The sequence below is a fragment of the Alligator sinensis genome, unplaced genomic scaffold, assembly GCF_000455745.1.
Source record: "Alligator sinensis unplaced genomic scaffold, ASM45574v1 scaffold213_1, whole genome shotgun sequence".
Lineage (NCBI taxonomy): Eukaryota > Metazoa > Chordata > Crocodylia > Alligatoridae > Alligator > Alligator sinensis.
The window spans coordinates 50,622-73,057 of NW_005842019.1; the positions used below are offsets into that span (position 1 = coordinate 50,622).

Sequence of the window (22,436 nt, forward strand, 5' to 3'; positions counted from 1 at the left end):
GTTGTGTTGTTCATAAGTTTTATTTGAAATGACTTCACACACCTTGATTTTCATTTGAAACAAGCTTTAGCTTTTCATTCTAAACCATAATGCAGCAAAGATTTACCCAGAACCAAATGAAGTTTACCAGATGAAGTTTAACACTTTCACGTGTAAGGTGCTCCACCTGCTGCCAAACAACCCGCAGCATACATAGGGGCTTGGTGACAACAGCTTGACTTGCACCATGGCCGAAAGGGACCTAGGGATAATGATTGACCATTGCATGAATGTGAGCCGTCAACACAATGGCTCAACACAGGGCAAACAACATAGTGGCATGCATCAACCGATGCATCTCGTGGAAAAGTAAGGAAGTGATATTCCCACTGTACTCAACACTGATGAGATCGCAGCTGAAGTACTGTGTCCAGTTCTGGGCGCCGCACTTCAGTAAGGACGTGGAAAAACTTGAGAGGGTTCAGAAAAGAGCCATCCGTATGATGAGGGACTTGCAAGGCAAGCATAGGAGGAAAGGCTGAGGGACCTGGGCCTCTTTTGCCTAAAGAAGAGAAGGTTGAGAGGGGACTTGATAGCGGCTTACCGCTATATCAGAGGAGTGCATCAGGAGCTCGGTGAACAGCTGTTCACTAGGGCACCCCTGGGGAAGACCAGAACCAACGGATACAAACTCCTGGAAGGCCACTTCAGGCTTAATACCAGGAAAACTCCTTCACAGTCAGGATGTCCACATTTTGGAATAAACTTCCTCCAGAGGTGATGCAGTCACCTACCCTGGAGGTTTTCAAGAGGAGACTGGACAGTCATCTCACTGGGGTCACCTAACCCCGGCTGTCTTCCTGCCTAGAGCGGGGGAGGGCTGGACCAGATAATCTGCAAGGTCCCTTCCCGCCCGTAACACTCTATGAATCTATGAAACTCTTGTAGAAGAAAAGTTCTACAATGGATAATGGGTAATAGGAAATTTTCTATACTTTTTAGTCATTGTATTTAAGTGAATTCTGGTCATGGTATAGAAATATTTAGGATTACCTGTTAAATGTCTTTAATAAGGATGTCATCCTTTCTTAGATTTTATAACAGTGTCCTGTTAGACATATATAGGTGCTTTCTGCAGGTGCTTCCATAATGGAAAGTACATGGCATTTTATAAACGTCACCAAAGTTTTAATAAACCCTAAATTAGGTGAGGTTTGGTAGCTTTTGCTTTTAGAGTGTTCCATGTCTGTGTTTAAACATTTGTCTGTTTATATACAGTATTTTAAGGACAAATTCAGTAGCTCAGCAATCCTTTTCCATTTTGGAGGAAAACACAACCAAACTTTGAATGTTCTCTGGCATAGTACACATTTGACTGAGGTTAGAGATGAGACTAAACCATAACCCCAGATCCAAACATTCCCACACTTTGAAACTGTTGGCATGCGGATCTGTAGCTGATGACTGGTCTCTGTGTGATGGAGTGACCTGAAATCCCAAAACCAATTATTTCTGAAGTTGAAGAAAATTAGATCAGCCCTCTCAAATTCGGATATGTTCCAATTTAGTTTACAAGTTTGTTATTATAAATGCTTCTGGTTCTTGGTTAATACTAACCAAGCGCAGTGATTACCAAAGGGTGTCCTATGCCATACTAAATGCTGCAAGAACAATCCCATGCACCAGTACAGACTGGGACTGACTGGTTAGGCAGCAGCTCTGCAAAAAAGGACCTGGAGGTTACAGTGGAAAGTAAGCTGAATGTAAGCCAAGAGCATGCCCTTGTTGCAAGAAGGCGAACGGCATACTGGGCTGCCTTAGTAGGAATGTGGCCAGCAGATTGAGAGGATAGATTATTCCCCTCTATTTGGCACTGGTGAGGCCACATCCAGTTTTGGGCCCCTCACTACAGAAAGGATGTGGACAAATTGGAGAGCATCCAGCGGAGGGCAGTGAACATGGTTAAGAAGCTGGGGCACATGACTTGTGAGGAGAAGCTGAGGGAACTGGGTTTATTTAGTCTGAAGAAGCAAAGACTCAGGAGGAATTTAATAGCAGTCTTCAACTACCTGAAGGGTGGGTCTAAAGAGGATGGAGCTAGACTGTTCTCAGTGGTGGCAGATGGCAGAACAAGGAGCAACGGTCTCAAGTTGCAGCAAGGAAAGTTTAGGTTAGATATCAGGAAGAATTTTCTTATTAGGAGGGTAGTAAAACACTGGAACAGGTCACCCAGAGAGGTGGTGGAAGCTCCATCCATGGAGGTTTTTAAGACCTGGCTAGACAAAGCCTTGGCCATGATGATCTCATTGGGGATGGGCCTGCTCTAAGCAGGGGGTTGGACTAGATGACCTCCTGAGGTCCCTTCCAACCCTCCTTTTCTGTGATTCTAAGGAGGTAAATGTTCTCCCCCATCCAGCACCTTGTGTCTGCCACACCTACTCCAGCAGTGCTCGTGGCTGCTCCTCTAGGGATTGCTACCACAGCTACTGCCTTCTCCCACCCCAGGCAGCCTGTGCCATCCCTCCCCCATGCTCCCAGCAGCTCACTGTGCTGCAGCTGGACACACTATTGGAGCCATGCTTTGCAGCCCAGGTCATCCCCTCCATTCCTCCCATACTGCCCTAAGTGGCATCAACTAGATCAGTGATTTTCAGGTTTTTTAGCCTCACGTCCCCTCCTCCCCCCACCCATATTTTTCCTGAATTTAGATCTACCTCAGTGATTTTCAACTGGAGTGCTGTGGAATTCAGAAAACATTCACACACACACATGCATTTTTGGGTGTAGGAGTGAAGTATGCCACCCTTTTTATTCCAGAAAAGAAAGTGTGCCCCAGGTATCAAAGTTCTGAAAAGCACTGGACTAACAAAATCCTGCTTTATTTAATAGGGGAAGCACAAACTGCACGTAAACACAGGACTGGAAGGTGAATGGTGTGGCCTCATTCCTATTGGAAACACTTGTGACAACATAACCACGACTGGCCTCAAGTGGAATCTCAGTAAGTAAGATGTCTGTTTGTTAATGCATCTGACTGCTCTGTAGCACCCTTCCGAAGCAGGAATAACTCCTTTGGTGTTGCTTCAGATTTACACTGACCTACCTGATATCAAAACCTAGCCCTGCATGTTAGAAAGTATGTTCAGGATACTAAATTTTAGCCAAACAGCTTTTTTTTCCAGCAATATAGTCAGAAAAGGCAATACATGAATTATATTTAAGCTCAAGCTATCACAGGCAGAAATGTGTTTTCCATTTGGGAATCATAGTGCTGTTTAAATAGAACATTTGTTGAGGTCATGATACATTACCATCTTGATACATTGCTCTTCAGGGAGGTGAAGTTGCAAGTGCCTGAACTCCCAGTTATATGCCATAAAGTTATGACAGAAAATAATAATGTGATACAGATTATTAAAGCTACCTCACTTCCCCTGAACTGCTTGGCATATTATAGTCTATTTGTCAACTCTGGATGAATATATCTCTTTTTTTTTCTTATTTAAAATGGAAAAGTGCATTTACTCCAGAATGGGACTGTTTGTTTGAAGAGAAAAAGACCAGGATTTCTTTTTTGACAGAAAAATAGAGGTTAGGCAATGTGTATTTATTGAGTGCGGCAACATGTATTTACTCTAAAAGATTAAGTGAATCTCTTTAGGTGAAGAGCTGTTAAGATCTATGAGGAGGAGAGAAATTTGAGAGCAGTAGCTCACAGGATATGATACATACCATGCCAGCCATCAGGTTGTAACCTTCCAGTGTGATCCATGAAAACAGGCCCCTGTGTGTCTTTCCTCTTCACCCAGTCTGGATTAGACTGCAGCATCAGGGAACTAGATTACGCTGGAATGCCCTTCCTCTGCCTTCTGGGCAGATACTGAGGGCCAGCCACTCTGCTGAGCCCTAATGAGCCTGGCTGCTGCCACCTGCCTTCTATCCAGTTTTTTTCTGCTTTAAATCTTTCTTTTAAGCTTGTAATCCTTGCTAAATTTGACCAAAACAGTCTTGAATGGCCTGCATCACTTTCAGGGTCTGGATAGCCTCAAGCTCCACTGAGGATTTGGGCAGGTAAAGTTGAAAAGTGAGGGAGCAGCAGCGTGGTTCATGGGTAATTGGGCTTCACATTCAGTATTAAATAAAGAATGAAAGAAACGTTCCAGAAGCAAAAATCGGGAATGCAGAGTTATCTGGCTGGTGCAAGGATGCTCTCTGATTTTACTAACCTAGCATGTGAGGATTGGATGTACCTTATGAAGGATCAGTGATGTCTTTTCATTTGAAAGATAATTGAAAGTATGTATTCACAGTGGTAGATACAGTGTGGTGAAGGTCCTATTAAACCTTCACCCTCCTCTGTGAAATGAGTTCTGTTTCTGCTCATAAAAGGGGAGAGGGAAAACAGGGTTAGCTAGTTAGGTGTAGCCTTAAACCACTATTAAAATACTGATACAGTCTAGATCAGTTGCATTCACAACAGCTGACATGCTTGCCTAATTGGCAGCTTCCACCCCCCTGTTAAAGTGGAAAAGGTACATTCATCCATGCCCAGGGTGTATTTTGCAGACTTCTCCGTTGCTTCCAAAGTTCTAATCTCTCATGAAAAAAATGTAGTATGAGCTGTGTAAAATATGCTAAACCGAGAAAGTTTATTAATTATCTGTCAGCCTTGTGAGAATTTGTCTTCGAACCAGTCATTGAGTAGGACCCATCAGACATGTCCTGTATAAAATAATCTGGATTTAAAACTCATCTTGGCCTTGTGGCCAAAGTTTTCAGTTTTTATGGGGATATTTGAGGGGTTATTTGACTAGCCTTTGGTTTGAAAGGAGTGGAGAAGGTTTTTAAGAGCAACGAATGTTAACAGATCCACTAATATCTGGCTCTGACCTGAAAATCGATTATGTATTTAAAGTTTGACAACAACAGTTGCTGTATTTAGCATAGCGTAACACCAGAACACCATGATGATAAGCACTGTATTGCAGGGAGGGGAGTAAAGATAAAGTTTGGGCTTTTTTAAACTCTGTTTTGTGCAGTTGCTTATTTCTTTGTGCAGGGAGGCAGTAGGCATGAAAGTGAGCTTCCTACATGTAATGTTTAAATTAATATTGCAACAGCATCTGGGTTCCTCTAGCCTTTGTTCCTTTCTTTTTTTAAGAGGAAAACCCACAGATGGCTTCTTTTGTTACTTTTCTGAGTAAAGCTCACCTTGCATTTAATTTGCCCTGAGTTAGTGTCAGTCTTACTATAAATGTTTTTCACAAATCTACATAGTTCCATTATTTATACCACAACTTCTTCATCCCTGTGGTGTAAACACAAAACAGGCTGAGACTCTCAAGGGATTCTACAAGTTGGTTGAGACTACAAGTCAATACAGCCTGGAAGTGGAAGGAAGTGACTGAACTTGGCCTTTAATTGCTTGTTTAAATTTTGGATGAGAATATTTTGCACATATTGATAAAACACAGTTACATCCTTTAAATAAGTCACAATAGCATACTTTTATGTATTTATTTGTAAACAAGCTTGAGATTCAAATGCTGATTTTGTTGAAAACTGCCGGAGGTATGTGACAAGCTTTTAATCGATGTCTTCATGGATTCTGCTTTTTACACCTCTTTTAAAAATGGCAGCATCCCCGCAAAGTGCAACACAGGCACAGAGGGCTACTTTGAGCACAAAGGAATAGGATCACTTTGCTGTGAAGTGTGAATTGCATGTCAGCATTTGTGTTGATAGGCTGCATATGGCAGAAAGGTTTGCGTGCTTGGTTGTGCATGGAATAGTGAGGAAACCCCTCCCGCGACTATCGTGCACCAAACCTGAGTAGATAAAACATTTCTGCTGTAAGCCAACCTTGACTATGGAAATGCTGAAGGAAATGACATTGTTCAAGCTAAATGAGACTCAACAGGCCTTTTCCTCCATTTGTTAAGAATTAGTAGAAAATGACTTGAAAAGCTTGAGTTGAAAACATAATTTCTGAACCATGCAAGATTTAATTATACTTGAGACCTTTAAATGAATAATTTGGAAAACATGATGCTATATCTAGACAACTCTGAGCATCTATCTGCGAGAGCAAACCTGATCCATTCTGTGACATGTATCATAATACAGATACTCATTTACAAACTTTTAAGCCTTTTTTTAATTCTAACTTTCTCATATCATAGTATACTTAGAGCAGGGGCGGGCAGTTATTTCGGGCAGAGGGCCACTTACTGAGTTTTGGCAAGCCATCAAGGGCTGCATGACAGGCAGCCAGGGGCAGATAAATATTAATTTTCTACATTTTTTAGGGACCCTGCGAGCTGGATAGAATGGGCCAGTGGGGCTGCATTTTGCACACCCCTGACTTAGAGCCTTCTGTATGAATTAAATACACTGTTTGTATATTAGTAGTAGGCAATTCTCAATCCTTCTGGATCATGGTGTATGTGTGAGAAGTTACCAGGTTACTGGATGCAGGGAAAGCAGTGGACATGATATACCTTGACTTTAGCAGTTCTTTTGATACAGTCTCCCACAGCATTCTTGCAAGCAAACGAAGGAAAAACAGGTTGGATGAATGGACTGTAAGGTGGATAGAAAGCTGGCTGGATTGTCAGGCTCAGTGGGTAATGAACAATGGCTCAAGGTCTAGATGACAGCCAGTATGAAGCAGAGTGCCCCAGGGATCAGTCCTTTTCAATATTTTGTTCAGTATCTTCATTAACAATCTGGAAGGTGGGATGGAGTGCACCCTCAGCAAATTTGTGAATGACACCAAGGAAGGAGGAGTAGTAGTTATAGTAGATTCCCTGGAGGGTAGGCTAGGATTCAGGGAGAGACCTAGACAAATTGGAGGATTTGGCCAAAATAAATCTCGTGAGGTTCAAAAAGGACAAGTGCAAAGTCCTGCATTTAGGATGGAAAAATCCTGTGAACTGCTACAACTTGGGAACTGACTAGCTAAGCAGCACCTCTGCAGAAAATGACCTGGGGGTTACAGTGGACAATAAGCTGAATATGAGTCAACAGTGTGCCCTTGTTGCCAAGAAAGCTAACTGCACACTGGGCATACTGCATAGAAGTGGTGCCAGCAGATCAAGAGAAGTAATTATTCCCATCTATTCTGCACTGGTGAGGCCAGACCTGGAGTACTGTGTCCAGTTTTGGGCCCCCTACTACAGAAAGGACATTGACAAATTGAACAGCCAAAATGGTGAGGAGGCTGGAGCACATGACTTGTGAGGAGAGGCTGAGGGAACTGAGCTTATTTAATTTGCAGAAGAGAAGACTGAGAGGGGATTTGATAGCAGTGTTTAACTACGTGAAGGGTGGTTACAAACCACTGTTCTCAGTGGTAGCAGATGACAGAACAAGGAGCAATGGTCTTAAGTTGCAGCAAGGGACGTTTAGATTAGATATTAGGAAAAACTTTCTCACCAAGAGGGTAGTGAAGCACTGGAATGGGTTACCTAGAGAGGTGGTGGAGTCTCCACCCTTGGAGGTTTTTAAGACCTGGCTAGACAAAGCCTTAGCTGGGTTGATGTACTTGGGGATGGTCCTGCTTTGAGCAGGTGGTTGGACTAGGTGACCTTCTGAGTTCACATTCAACCCTAATTTTCTATTATTCTGTGACCTTTGACAAGTATGCCTTGGCAGAAGTATGGAAGAGTGGAGGCTGCACAGATCTTCCATCCCTGCTATAGAACATTGAGATAGAATCCAAAGGCCAGACCATGTTCGGTGCCTCAATAGCTGTAGTTATATTTACATCCAGGAATTGAACCCAGGTCTTCTGTATGGCAGACAAGGATTCTTCCCTTGAACCACAAAAGCAGGTTAAGCATGTACTGTATATATTCTTCTGCTAATTAAAATGTGTCAAATCAAGGTGGTAGGCAAATGTTATTTGCATCTAACCTACAGATGCTGTCATGTGACATTGTACACACTGAATGGGAAAAGACGAGGATAAATAAATACCTTAGATCAAGCCCATGCTGGGGTTGAAGGGATGCTACTGAACTTCTCCCTTCTGTGGCTAAATTAAATACAACCAATATCTACACACTGTCCTTTCAACAGTGAAGCAAGTGTAGCTGATGTCTTGATTACATCTATTATACCACAGAAATCAATTCATTTATAAACGCACCATATAAGCAGTTATTTATTAGAACTGAGTAAAAATAGGGGATATATTTATTTTAGTTCCCACCTTAGGCGCCAACAAATCAGGAGAAGAAATGGGAAAATTGATTAGGAGAACATTGTTTAGCTATCATTGCTATTGTACAGAACACATTCAGGATCACAATATTAACATATCCTTTTCCTATTCCTAGTGGGATATAGATCTTTCCTCCAGTAATATCTGATATGCAGTAGAGAAATTAGATAATGTTTTCTCTGATTTAATTCACCTGGCTGCTTGCAGATAACAGCTTCATGCTTTAAAAAAATCCTATAATGCAAGTGTTATCCACTGTTCTTCATTAGATCCTCTGTGGTCCCCTCATGGAGCTTAAGTAAAAATAAAGAAAGCTTCAGTCCTGCTATTGACAAAGGAACTTAGCTGCAGGGTAATGGAAGATTAAAACTTTTTTTTCCATGCAAATTTATTTTACTAGCAAATAGTAAGCTATGACTCTATTCACAGCATCTGATAAAGTGAGCTCACAGTCACAAAAGCTTATGTATCTCTGATTTAGTTAGTCTATAAAGTTCATTTCTATGCTGCCTTCTGCCTGACTTAAGACTGACATGGCTAACTACTTCTCTTCATTTTTTTGGCCTTTCATATCATATGGAAATCTATTAACACTTGTGTTATACATGCAAGTATGTGGATATGGTTCTGTGTGTGCGCATATATATATGTTCTTCAGATAAGTTTCATTTGTCTTTTCAGAGTGGGAGTTAAAGTGCTGCAAACTTGTTACCATCCAACAGAGAGCCACTGTTGTTTCTTTAGAAAAAAACAGTTAGAGTAACAGGAAAAAGAGGAAGTAATAGTCAATGGAAGTTTTGTTGCTAACTCCATTAGTAGCAAGACAGTCCCAAATCTTTCTAGAAATGTTTATATCATTGGAAAAAAACAAACATTTTTCCATAGTTTTTTATCTCTGTTGTGTGTGTTTTTCATTTGTCTTGTTTGGCCTGCAGATGTGCTGAGAGGGATAGTTGAAAGACATGTCCTTTGTTAAGTCTTGAAGGGAAAGTGAAGAACCTTGACCTCAAAAGAGAAAGGAGAATGAGGAAGAAAATAATTCTCAGTGTGTTTATTTTTAGATGTCATCTGAGCTCCTGATTGGGAATCTTAAAGCAATTATGTTTATGGGTTTATTGCTCAGGAAATGTGTTAAATTAATACCCATTGAGACTGATAGGCTGTTTATCCCAAATTAGGGGCAGGATGCTCATTAGCAATGCAAGCTTCCCCACCCTGCCCCAACTGGTGTGCCGGCTTCCATTTAGGGAAGGCAAATGTAGCTATACACCCGTTAGGTAATTGATAACTCTTCATTGAGCGTTTGTAATTTTGAGAAAAAGTCTACTAGGAATCAAAAGTCTCTTTCTACTGCCGCCAGCACCTGGTAGAGGGAAGAACTTCCAGGCTTAGCTGTATCTTAACCAGTGACCAGTAAACCAAAGGCTTCACAGCCAACTGCCAGTGTCATAGGCCATCCAGTCCCCTTCTATTTTATTTTATTTTTTTAATAGTAGTCTTTCCATTTCCTGTACTGGGATGCATTTGTAGAGCTGTTTCAGGGCAGTGGTTTGTCTTTTTTTCTAGGTTTCCTATGTTTCTGAAATTCTGTTTAGCATAAGGAAATAGAATCAGTATTGCTGCTGCAGTTGCTGTGAGCATTTTCCTCTCTGTCCTTACAGGGGGTGATCAATTATTACAAGGGGAGGCCTGCTAGAATATGCAAGGCAGATGTTCCAAGAGTGGCCACGCTGAGAAAGTGCAAATCAGTAGGATGACAGCAGGGACATTACTTAATACTGCCTTGAGCTCAGGGTTTAGGAGCTCCAAGTTTTAAAATGTGTAGTTGTGCTCAACTGGCATCATTTGAACCCTGTCTTTCCCCAAAGCTCTGGACCAGGGTTTGAGGCTAAACCAGTCAAAAGAAAGATCTGGCCTTTCTCAGATTTCAGTGAATGTCTGGATTCCAGGAGAAGAAATTTGGTTCCAACTCTTCTCTAAGCAAGCAGTGTGTCACTGTGATGTAGTTTGGGAATATAACTTTAAAGTAAACCCAGGTGGAAGTAGTTTGGCAGTGATAGTCACACTGCTGTCTTCCACTGTTACAAAGCTCATTATTTTAGGTACTGGTGTGGGCAGTGTAACAATGTGAAATGTGGTTCTTTCCCTTGAGTTTATCTCTGTCTCCTCACTCTTCCTTTTCTAGATAGAAATCTGATCTGGGACAGGGGCAACAAAGATACGTCCTGCAGGGCTCCTGGAGGGGCTGGGAATTTAGAGCCAGGGCCTGGTGCTAAAATCCAGGGTACAGAGCTCTGTTGGGGATGTGTTTCAGAGGAGGGTAGGAGGAGGACATGAGTGCCAGATTCATTAACCACCCACCCCACCACTGCCACTTGCCCCACCACTAATGGTGGATCCGGTCCAGCCCACAAGGAGCCCTGTGGTCTAAATCTAGCTTAGAGGTCTAAATCTGGTCTAGTGGTATGAGCTTAAGAGATGGTACAAAGAACTGTCCAGCTCCAGTCCTATTTCTGATACTGACTGCATCCTTTCTTGTAGGTGCATTAAGCAATTAAATGTAATAAAATTGCTTCAGTATTAATACAAAAAGTTGCTAAGAATAATAAAAAAGTCAATCAAGAGAATTGGATGCAGAAGTAGACAGAGGGCACGTCTACATGAGCCATTTACAGCACAGCTGCCTAATAAGCTCCTCAGTAAAGTCTCAGTATCTACATGTGTGCTCCTATTAGGCCACAAGAAACTAACTCCACTTCAGGTTAGTACTTGCAAAAACAAGTACTATCCTGCAGTGAAGTTCTTTACTGTGCAGCAGTGCAAGTGTAGATGCTGGTGGGGCTGGCTGGGACATGAGGGTGCTTCAGAGCAGGGGCTGCCTGCCAGCTACCCCGCACTTGAGCACCCTTGTGCCCCAGCCAGCCCCTCTGCAGCACATTGAGCTAGGTCAGACCAAGGGGGTTCATTTCACGTGTAGACGCACCCAGAGAATCAGATTCTGCTTTTCTTTGTTCTAGAGTAATTCCAGAATGTAGTTCTAGAGTAATTCCAGAATGTAATTCTAGAGTAATTCCAAATACTTCCTAGCTACTATATAGCTGCACCAGAGCAAATGAAAGCAGACTATGTCCAAGGGAAAGACTCTTGAGTTTATACTAAAGGCAATCTCATCAGTCAACCTGCCCATGTGAATATTGGGAAATCAACTCTTTTAGACAACTGTGGAAGCAAAGCTGCAATATAACAGTGCTCTTGAATGCAAATCAATGAAAAATTGGCCAGTGTGCAAATGCTCATTTGTCATATCCCTTGCAAATATACTTTAATTGTTTTCATATTTAAATGCCCGAATCAACCATAATAAATGTGAGATGTCATGTTGCTGAGCGATTTCCAAAAACAAAAGAAGATCTCTGAGGCATGTGGTGACTTATTGCCAGTTCCCAGTGTTCTCCTTACAATCATAAAAGGGCAAGGATCAAAAGAAGGACAAATCCATCATCTGTGGTTGAAGTTTCCCTACCTTAAAAACAGGATTTGTTAGCTCATATTAACTTATTTAATACTGTTTGTCTCAGATGGCCGAAGCCGACTTGAGGAGGATCGCTGATTACTCGGCCGTCAGGCGGGCTGGTGGATGGAGAGGCGGGACACAGCGTATTGGTTGAAAAATAACTTTTACTTTAACTTTACTTACGCCGTTGATGGCCGCGACGCAGGTGGTAAGGTTGCTTACGTAGTTACAGGTAACGAGTTGCTTGCATAGTTACAGGTAACTGGCAACAAAACGAGCCGGCGAGTTTGTAGACAGTAACGATCATGCAGGATGAAGGATACATCGGGAACAGACGGTGACGGGGAGATGTTGGAAGGTGATCAGTCCGCCAGCTTTTCTCTGCCACGTGGCAAAGTTCTCCGTACTCTACCACGTGCTCAGAGCCCTCTGACTTGGGCGGAAGCTGCACGGATTTTTATACGTTTAGAGTAGCCAATAACAGACTGCCAGGTGGGAATAGCTAATGAGGCAGAACGTACCAAATTTGAAAGTAACTGCGGTTATTCAGGGCAGTTCTATTGTGACAGGGGCACTCAACTCATTTGGTTATGACACTGTTATCCTCTCTTACTTTTTTTTTTGTTTACTTTGCTTGTCTACATAGCTAGGTATTAGCCAGGAATCCTGTACAGTTACAATCGAATGATGTTTTATGTGCAAATATAAGTTTTCATTTTCTTTATTTTCAATATGGCTCATTCTTTTCTTCACCCCAGTACTGTGCTGCTAAGAAGACTCGCTCTTTTCTCATCAGCTCTTTGTTCTAAGTGTTAAGATGCCATTTATTCTTCTTTGGATACTTCTTTTTTTTTTCCTCTCTATCTCTCTTGTGTTGTCATCCCATCCCCCAACTCCATCAGCTTTCCATTTTGTATATCTTGATGTAGCTATTCCCCACATCCTGCCAGTTGCTAGAGTTTCCAGACAGTGGCATCTTGGGACCAATGTGTGTTGATAAAGCAGTAAAAGAGACGCTGGAGTTCTGGTCATTCGGGATATAATTAAGAAGTTCACCTCAACAGCGTGCCTTAGAGGAATCTTCTCTCCTGGTTTATGTCATCAGTCCTTAGATATTTCTGTAGAAGAGGAAGGGAGGGATTTTCCTTCACTCCACAGTATGGGGTGGAATTCTGCTGAACACTATTAGTTATCTTGGCTTTTGTACAACACACATACACACAAGAAGAAAGATAAGGTCTTTGCCTTTAAGATCAATCAGTAACACCCCTTCTTATATTCTGACTAAAATGGGAGTGATTTAGAATGATCTGTTTTCTGCCTCCATTCCAATTATAGACCACTAGGGAAATCTGTTGGTTCATTGTGAATGAGAAAATATGGATTTTTGGAACACTAATGCACATATAAGCTGTCATTGTCTGCTCCTGGAAATACATACCATTTGAGGGAGAGGAGGAAAAATAAAAGTTGAAGGAAAGACATATGCAAGGTGAGTAAAGTGAGATGAGAAATGGAGTGAAGTGAGGTGAGGTGAGTGGAATAGAAAGACAGGACAGGCATGAAGTTGGGCTGTAGGAGATATGGACAGAAGGGATTGGGAGTAAGGTAGGTGAAAAGGGACATGCTCCCCTCCAGAACCAAGATTCCAGTCTGTCTGTTGCACTGCTGTTATGAATAGCTGTGAAGTGCCAAGTGTCTCCTGCCCAGACATCCCAGCACATCTGCCCTGCACCTGCTGCCAGGGGTACTGGACAAAGGTGGGAAGGTGGGATCTCCATGGAAATCGGCCCAGGAACCCTGTGGGCACGGCATGCTCAGCTGGGTGATGGGATGGGGCCATGAGCAGGCAAGGAGCAGTATCTGGGAGAGGATGGGTAGCCTGGGCTGGGGTCAAAATCACGAGGCAGTGACAGCATGGGGCTGAAGCCTGGGACACAGCCATGATCCGCTCCCCACACATTCCTGTGACAAGCACCAGTTCCATGGGCAGGGACATGCAGGGTGCAGTTCACAGCTCTGCCCTAGGTCCCAGCCCTGCACTGTCACTGCCCCACGATCCCAGCCCCAGTCCACCCACCCATCGCACTCCCCAGTGCTATTCTCCACCTGGCTGCTCTGACCAGCACCCCTAGCGGTGGGCACGGGACAGATGGGACCAGGCCAGAAAAGATCAATTGACCTCCCGTCTCTCACTGTACCAGGCCAGGTGAGCACCACCCTCCTATTGGCCCGCAACAGCTCACCAAAACTCACTAACGGGCCCTCCAGCCCAAATAATTGCCTGATTTACATAGAGGTAACAACATACCATTGCTGTCCATTACTCTATCATCTCCAATGACAGAGATCTGTACAGAGGACCTTAAGATTCCATCCCTGTTGATACCACCTATGGATATCAACATGACGACACAGTGTGGTGCTTGTTTTTCAGTTTGTCCTTTTTAAATAATCCTAGGAAATATTCAAAATTAAGATTACTAAAATTAAGGTGGCTGGTTTTGGAAATCACTAGATTTTCAAAACTAGGAAATGCCAATAAATAAGTTTCCTGGGCAGCCTTAATTTGGCTCCTTTGTAATTAAGGACTGCATTATAAAACACATGATTATCATCTATGACAGTGGTCACCAGCCGGTCAATCAGGATTGACTGGTAGATCCCAGAGCCTCTTGAAGTTGATCCTGGACTGCGCATGCACACCCTGCCCCCTCCCCCTCCCCCCCTACAGCCCAGCAGGTCAGTCAGTGGGGGAAGGAAGGGGCAGAGGCCCGAGGGGCACGTGCAGTGGGACTCAGGGCACAAAGCCCAGTCCACCATGCACAGATGTGGAGGATGTGCCCCCCCCAAGCGCGAGGCAGCACTGGCGGCTGCAGCAGCTCAGGTAGGGAGGGGAGCAGGGGCAGGCCCTGCACAACCAGGGCAGAGTGGTGGACGGAGCCGTGAGCCGCTCATCTCGGGATGTGGGGAGGGGGGTCCACACCTACTTTGTGGCTGCATCAGGGTTGTCTAGTTAATTGTTTATAGAACCCTTGTGTTGTGTTGTAGAAACTGAAATGTGTAGAGTAAATGAGGCAAAGTATTATAGGAAGAGAAGAGATAGTTTTGTGGTTAGCCAGTTAAATGTTACCCTGGAGAAGTTAATTTTTCCTTTTTCTGCAGTGTTCATATGCAGTGTTTTGCAAGTCACTTAGATAGTTCTTAGTTAATCTCTAAATGCATGTTCCTCATTTACAAATATTGAACTTGAGACACTTGGACTGAGCATTGAAATTACTGAAAGCTTAGCTCTGAACATGTAAAGTACCATAACAATGCCAAGTATTCTGTGGCCCGTGAAGTCTCATTTTGAGCATCCAAAAATAGTGGATACATTTGACTTTAATCTCTCTGTGCCTTAGCCTCTGCTCTGTGAAGTGGAGATAGCAACACTCCAAGCACTTGCAGTGCTGTTGAAAACACACAAAGAGAGTAATGTTTGTGAAGCAGTCCGATACTGCTGATGAGAACTATAGAAAAGAGTTTAAATAATGTGTTGTTAAAATAGGGCTTGGGGCCTCACATTGCACAATGTGGATAAAGCAAAATATTGGCCACCTGTTAATTGAGTAAGTACTGTCCATCCTGTTTACTAAATGAGGTAGGGGTGTGTTAAAGGTACTGTGATCACATAATTAAAGACTATATCCTTCTTTATGTGCACAAAGGGCATGAATTGAAACTACACAGTCAGACTCGTCAGGCATTTCTTAACTTCTGAGTTCTTGACTGTTGCATTTTGGACATTATTTTAATGGACTTTTGTGTTTAATATAATGGTGTATGGATGTTTATGCATGTACATGCAAGCATTTATCAATAAACAGTGATCATATCTACCACGTGTTTCTGTTGGTTTGACAGAGATTTCCCTTATGTAACATAAGAAAGTACTGGTAAAACTAGCAACGGTTTTCAAACCCAGCAAAGCATCTTAAGTATGTAGCTACTTTAGATGGACAGAGTAAATGGCATATAGGAAATGCACAATCTTCTGTATGTTCTGCATATACAGTAAATGATATATTCCTCTACTACTGCAAATCAGAACATAGCATTTATAATCTGATTACCAATAAGAGTTCTCAAATTGTACATTTAGGTTTCCTAAATATGGGGCATCGCTTTATAAGGTATTCTTTTGCCACCAAACAACACTGTATCTGTACTGATTGGCTTACCACTTAATGGTTCTGTTTGTAAGACAATTTTCTAATCAGCTACATGAACACTCATCAAAAACAAGGTTCTCTGATTTTGAAGGAAAAGCAATGGGAATGATATGGCATGTTAAAAAAAAAGAAAAAAAATCAGTTGTGTTTGTTCTACAAAGCAGTGATTTCTTATAGGAAAAAAAAACAACCCATTAATTGTAGAAAGCTTTTATCTGAGAAATCTGAATTGAACACTTATTAATATGCTATATTTTCTAAACAAGAGCTAATTTGTAGGTGTGAATGAGTCAATATTCCTTAGGTTTTTCTTACTGCATTCAGCAGCTCAGAAATTGGCTGATGGCTATTTAAAATTTTGGATCTACTGTTTTGTAAACTGGTGGTGGGTTTCCAATCATCAGGTTCTTTAATAACAATAATAAATTAATTTTTTCTTATATTCTAGACAGTATGATGTGCAGCTGAAACAGTTTATTTTGAATCAGTTCCATATATTGATACTTTTGTTTATGTTTCCTTATCCAGCCGTAAAACCTAAAATGTTTCTATAGATTTAAAGCTATATTAATATTTTTGTTATATGGCAAAAACAACTGACTGCTCTCCATACATAATCCTTAGCCATGTTCATCTTTCATTATACAACAAGCACAACAATTATTTTTAATTCCATGTAATGGATGTGACATATACAGAGTATATGAGATGGTGCATTATTAGGATGACCTATATAATTAGGAGTTGTGTAACTACAATCTGCCCCAAATTCATTCCAATAAAACCGTTGCAAGCATAACACATCACCTTATATTCTACATAATATAGTTCAGAAATATTTTGTATTTTATTGATATATATTTGTATTTTATAGATATTTGATGTTTTATGGACGCTCATAGATGTTTGATGGCTTGCCTTTTTTAATGGAAATGGGCAAATTTTCCACCAACTTCAATAGTGCTGGATCCAACACTACTTCTTGTTAGCCTCTCTCTGTATCCTTTAGAACAGCATTTCTCAACACATGGGTTGTAACCCAAAAGTAGGTCGCAAGAATGTTTCAAGGGGTTGCGAGCTGTGGCAGGGCAGAGGGTGACAGGAAGGTGCCTGTCCCTTCCAGCAGGAGACGGGGGCAGGGGAATGCTGTGTTGCTGGGCTGGACTGGGCTGGGCTGGGCTGGTGGCACTAGGGCCAGTGCCTGTGCTTACAGGGGCAGGGCAGCTGGGAGAAGCTGCTTGCGGGGGCAGGAGGGACCATGTTCAGGCTGCCTAGCATGACATAGCAGCCCCAGCCCAGGACAGGTGGGGGTGCCACAGGCCTCTTCTCCTCCCTCCAACCCGTGCAGGGGCCCAACTCACTCCACCGCCACCCACATGATCCAGAGTCACCGCAGCCACTACACTATGGCCTGAGCAGGATGGGAGCAGCTGGGGGCCCCTCTGGGATGGCTGGGGAGGGTAGGGGGCTGCAGGTCAGGAGTGAGGAACACCAGCATGGCCCAGGGGGGAAGGGGACTGGGGATCGGGCACTGGCAGGGGCAGGGGGGTGTAGGTTGGGATAGGCCATTGATCTTTGCAAATGCGTCCTAGTAGGAAAAAGGTTGAAAACCACTGCCTTATAAAACTGATGTCTTGATTCTGCCAAAAGACTAATGCGTCCAATTTTTTTAGACAAATGCACGGTCGCATTGACTTTAGTGTGATGGCTCAGTAAATAATGTTGAATTTGTGTGAGGGGTTACTTTAAGTCAAATTGTGCAGGACTTCAGGGGGCACGGAGTATAACCTCAAGAATGATCTAAAATTGTCTGTTTGCACACCATGTACAGAACATGTTCAGGGCCTTGTTTTAGATTACACTTAGGTTTCTCAGGGTGCATGTAAAATTAAGGTGACTGGTTTTGGAAATGCATTGCTTCTCAGTGTGTAGCAATGCACTACGGCAACGTACTGTCTGTCCACAGGCATCTACATGTGACCAGCAACTATGTCACCATAGAGATACACTCCCCCGGTATAGCGCACCACTATGGTGAAGCAACTGCTAAAAATAACCATGTGCCGTGCCTATGGTGCAGTAACAATGTTTTCATAGCGACATGTGTAGACATGCCCTCAAAGTGGTAAACAGTGTTAGTATTAGCTTGAGTTTAGAGCAGTCCAATTGAATAGCTCTTCCCTCTACCGCTCTAAAGCTCCCTCTGCTGGTTGGCAAGATGAAACTTTAAATCTTGACGTGTTTGTTTTGTTGATTACCTGTAACAATTTACATGAGTTCCTCCTGAGTCTGCTTTTGAACTTCAGAACAAAAATGTGGCCACATCTTGGTAGGCTCAATGGGCAAATGCTCTTCCAACCCTTAACAGACAAAAACTATAGCAATAGCAGTAAGTCATAAATTCAACATCAACTTCAATTCAATTCAAGTATTTACTTAATCTATATTAGTTTCTGTTTAGAACCTGGTGAGTGCTACTCCTTTCTTAGATCCTACAATTTAGGACTGGTCACTTTCATATGCATCCTCACTCTTCACTCTCTCCATTTTTCTCATCTTCTCCCTCATCTTCCCATGTGCATGGTTTCCTGACAAGAGTCTGAGTGCTGAGGCCATACATCTGGTGGCAAATGCCCTTTGAATGAATTTAACACTAACATTCCTCTTTTCTTTAGGAGTGCCCCAGGTCTCCATTCCACACATCTAACCAGTCATTCCTCAGTTCACTTGACATCCATCCTTGTTCATGACACCTAACCAGTATTCCTGGTTGCAACTTTTCCTTTAGCAGTTTCAAGTTTCAAAATCACATAGGGTGGCAATTTTCTCCCATCTGCCAGTGCTGCTAACATCACTATAATCCGTGACTTTTCATGTCCTGTATTTTTCATAATTATGGATCTTGAGCCTTTCCTATGGATGGTGATGTTGCTCAGTGTGTCAAAATAGACTAAGGTCTCATCAGCATTACCTGTCTGGCCCAGCAGGTGATCTTGAGTTTTGCATAGCCCAATAATGTATCTCTGGAATTCAGCAAGTTTTTCAATGAAGTCTGAGGGTAACTTTTTTGCAATTGAAGTTCTTCATCTCAGGGCTAAGCCACTATATCACATCATCCAGCTACACCACCCACTACTGACTTCAAATTTTTGACAGGAATGCTTAATTCCTTCGCTATTTCTAATGTCTTGAGCCAAAGAAGATGATTAGCATTCCCTCCTTTCTCTTTTCTTGAACATACTTGAGATCTTGCTTATCAGTTTCAGGAAAGCAATTTTGTCTCGGACCTCTGAGTGATTTCCATGTGGATTTAGCATTCTCATGTTTTCCTTTTACTTGTCTCCATTGACACACATTTGCTTTGATAACATACTTCCTGCCTGCCTCACAATCACTGTTTTTCACCACAATTTATAACATTCACTTTAAGGCTTGTATCATAGCTGGACCTCATTTGTTTCAGTATCCTCACATTTTTACTGCTACTTCCTCTATTTTTCTACCTGATCTGTTATGGTTTCCCTGCCGCTGCTCACCCCATAGACTTTACCATGGGTTCCTATGATTTTTAACTTTGGCCAGCCAGTGGTGATCAGCCCCTGTAATCTGCTGCTTTCACTGCTACCCTGCCAAGAGCTCCCCTGCCACCTGTCTCAGCCACTGGGTGCTTTGCTGTCACTCGCCTCTCCACTGTTAGGTGCCTTATCATACATTGGTTTCCTTACCACCACTGCCTGGAGCCTCACTGTGTGCTAGCTCCCTCATTGGCAGGCACAGGCTGGATCCCTCATTGGCATATGCATACTGGGTCCCACGTCACCTCTGTTGGGTTCCTCACTGCATGCTGGATACCTCATTGGCATGTGTGTGCTGGGTCCCTCACTGCTGCTGCTATGTCCCTCGCCACCACTGCTGAGAGCTTGCCACGTGCTGAATCCTTTCTGCCACTGCTGGGAGTCTCACAGCATGCTGGATCCCTCCCTACTGCTGCCCAGAACCTTGCTGTGCATTGGGTCCCTCACCATGTGCCGTGTCCCTTGTCACTGCAGTCAGGTCCCTCCCTGCATCATGCAGGGTGCCTGGCTGGCCAGCCTTTGTAGAGTCCCTCCAGCCCTTCCCCACAGTGTGCTAGGTGCCTGGCAGGCAGGCGCTCAGGTCACTCACAGCTGCTGCCTGGCTGGTGGGTGCTAAGGTAACTCAGCATGCGCTGGCCAGGCTTATTGCATGCACCTGGAAATGACCCGGCAGGTACCAGCAAGAAACTGTCCCAGCAGCATGCAGGTTCCTGGCCAGCATGTGCTGAGTTGCTCTGAGCTGCTGCCCAAGTGGTGGGTGCAAGAGCAACTCAGCACATGCTGGCAGCCTGGCCAGGTCCCTTGTTGTGGGCAGAGTTGTTCCAGCATCCACTGCTAGAGCAGCTGTTCAGAGCAACTTAGCACGCACTGGCCAGAAACCCCACATGCTGCGGGAACAGTTCCTGGCCACCTTCTGCTGGGTCATTTTGAGCTGCATGTAGGGTTTCTGGTCAGCAAATGCTCAAGCAACTCACTTGTCCTGGCAACAGCTCAGACTGATCCAGAGCCAGCTGGCCAGGAACCCTGAATGCTGAGGGGAGGGTGCCTGGCTCGCACAAGCCCGGTCACCCTCTGCTGCCTGGCCATGTGCTAGGTGCCTGGCCGTGCTGCGTCCTCACTTTCACTTACCTTGCCATCTCCTCTGCATCTGATTTCAGGTAAGTCATACTTGATTCCAAGACGAGGCTTGATTTCCTCTCCCCGCCACCCCCCTCCACCCCCCTCCCCGCCTCGTTGAATTGTGGAGGGAAGTCTCTCCTTAGAATCGAGAAAATACAGTAGCTAGAATCCCAGCTGGCAGAGTTGTAAGAGAATATAGCACTCCTGAAATAAAGCATGACTCGCAGTAAATTTGAAATGGCTTTATCTAATGTTCAATTTTCACACTCCTTTGACCTAAAAATGACCAAGATAGATATTTTCATATTTGATGATAAAACTTTTAACTAGGGTTTGATCTCTTTGTGCCACCCAAAGAACAGTCTGCAGAGTAAAATGTACTCATTATGGAAGGGACAGAACAGCTGCAAAAATGTTCTCACCATAAATTGTACTGAGCAGACTCTATGAAATGGTGACCTCAGCACAAACTAGCCACTGCAGAAATACATGGTCAGTCTTGATTATGCTAAACTAATAAAAGTAAAATGGTATTTATAATGGCAACTAAAATGAAATGTCAGTTTATCATAATAGTACCATATGCAGTGCCAAAAGGTCTGCCAAGACCTAACTCCAAAAACACAAGAGAACAGCAATTCTTGTGAAGTCTGCTTTCCTCCTTGTTTTGTTACAAGCGGATGGATAGAGTTGCTGGAAGAAGTTATTGGTAGTGCAAAATAAGAAGTTTCTTTGGTTCTTCAAGACTTAACAAATATGCTACATATTCTTTGGTGCCATCTACTGATACCCTGTGTATTAACTGTTTAAATTAATACAACTGTAGAATATTCTTATCATGCTTAAGACTTCCTTTGCTCCCGCATGTATGGTTTTGAGACCTTTCCTGTAAGTCCTATTCCTATACCTCTTACTTAGGCTGAAATGACATTGACTTCACTGACAGTTTTTCATGGGAAAGGAGTGCCAGATGTTAGCTTGTCCTTTGAATTAATATCAGAAGCATAAACCCCACCCCATTAAAGTTGCCTTAAAAAACTAGATCAACCTATAGCTGCACGGGCACAGGCAGCACCTGCCACATCCATCTCATCCTTGCTGGGATCCTATGATCCCTGCTGACTTCCTACCCCTGGGGCAGGGGGCTGGACTTCATGATCTTCCGAGCTCCCTTCCAGCCCTAATGTCTATCTATGTCTATAGGAAAATCAGCTGCTTCTTTGCTCCCAGTTTCCCAGCTGTTTCATGCTACTATTTTCTGACTTATACTACTAACTTGGTGATGCCCAAGGCTTTCCTGCTGGTCACAAAAGCCAATGGGAGTACTTGTTTATTAAATACTTAGTTTGCTAAAAATGGAAGTGATCTTAAATAATTTGTCTATATTTAGGAAGTGTTCTACACAGCACCACCTGCTGGTTAAGGAAGGAAATATTACCCACAAGTGATCCAGTGTTAGGAATCTAAGGGTGTCTTCACATGTGCTCTGGGGATTGCAGGGAGGGCACTTTAATTAAAGCGGCTCTCAGGAGCTGTAGTAATTAAAGTACCCACATTGTCTTGTGTATTCAGCATCCTGTGCTTCAAAATGGCGGCGGGGGCACCTTAAACCTCATTCGACAAGCTTTAGTTAAAGTACCCCTCCAGCCATTTTGAAGCATGGGGGCGCTGAATATACAAGATGCTGAGGTTGCTGGAGCATGCATTATCAAAGCTGCATGTTAAATGTGAGCGTAATTAGCATGCTCCAGCAGATTCGATTAATCAAGCCTGCTCCAATGCACTGTAATTACAATGCGTCACAATAG

The 22,436-nt window shown here is 43.1% G+C and overlaps 1 protein-coding gene across 1 annotated transcript in view; it reads left to right on the forward strand.

The window, feature by feature from the left end:
* Positions 1-2,868: 2,868 nt before the first annotated feature.
* Positions 2,869-22,436, forward strand: part of LOC112550039 (thiamin pyrophosphokinase 1-like) — a gene marked incomplete at its 5' end in the record, with an annotated part of 126,571 nt that continues 107,003 nt past the window's right edge. The window contains one exon of the mRNA XM_025202323.1: positions 2,869-2,980. Within this exon, the coding sequence (XP_025058108.1) occupies positions 2,869-2,980 (112 nt within the window). The remainder of the gene's footprint in view (positions 2,981-22,436) is intronic.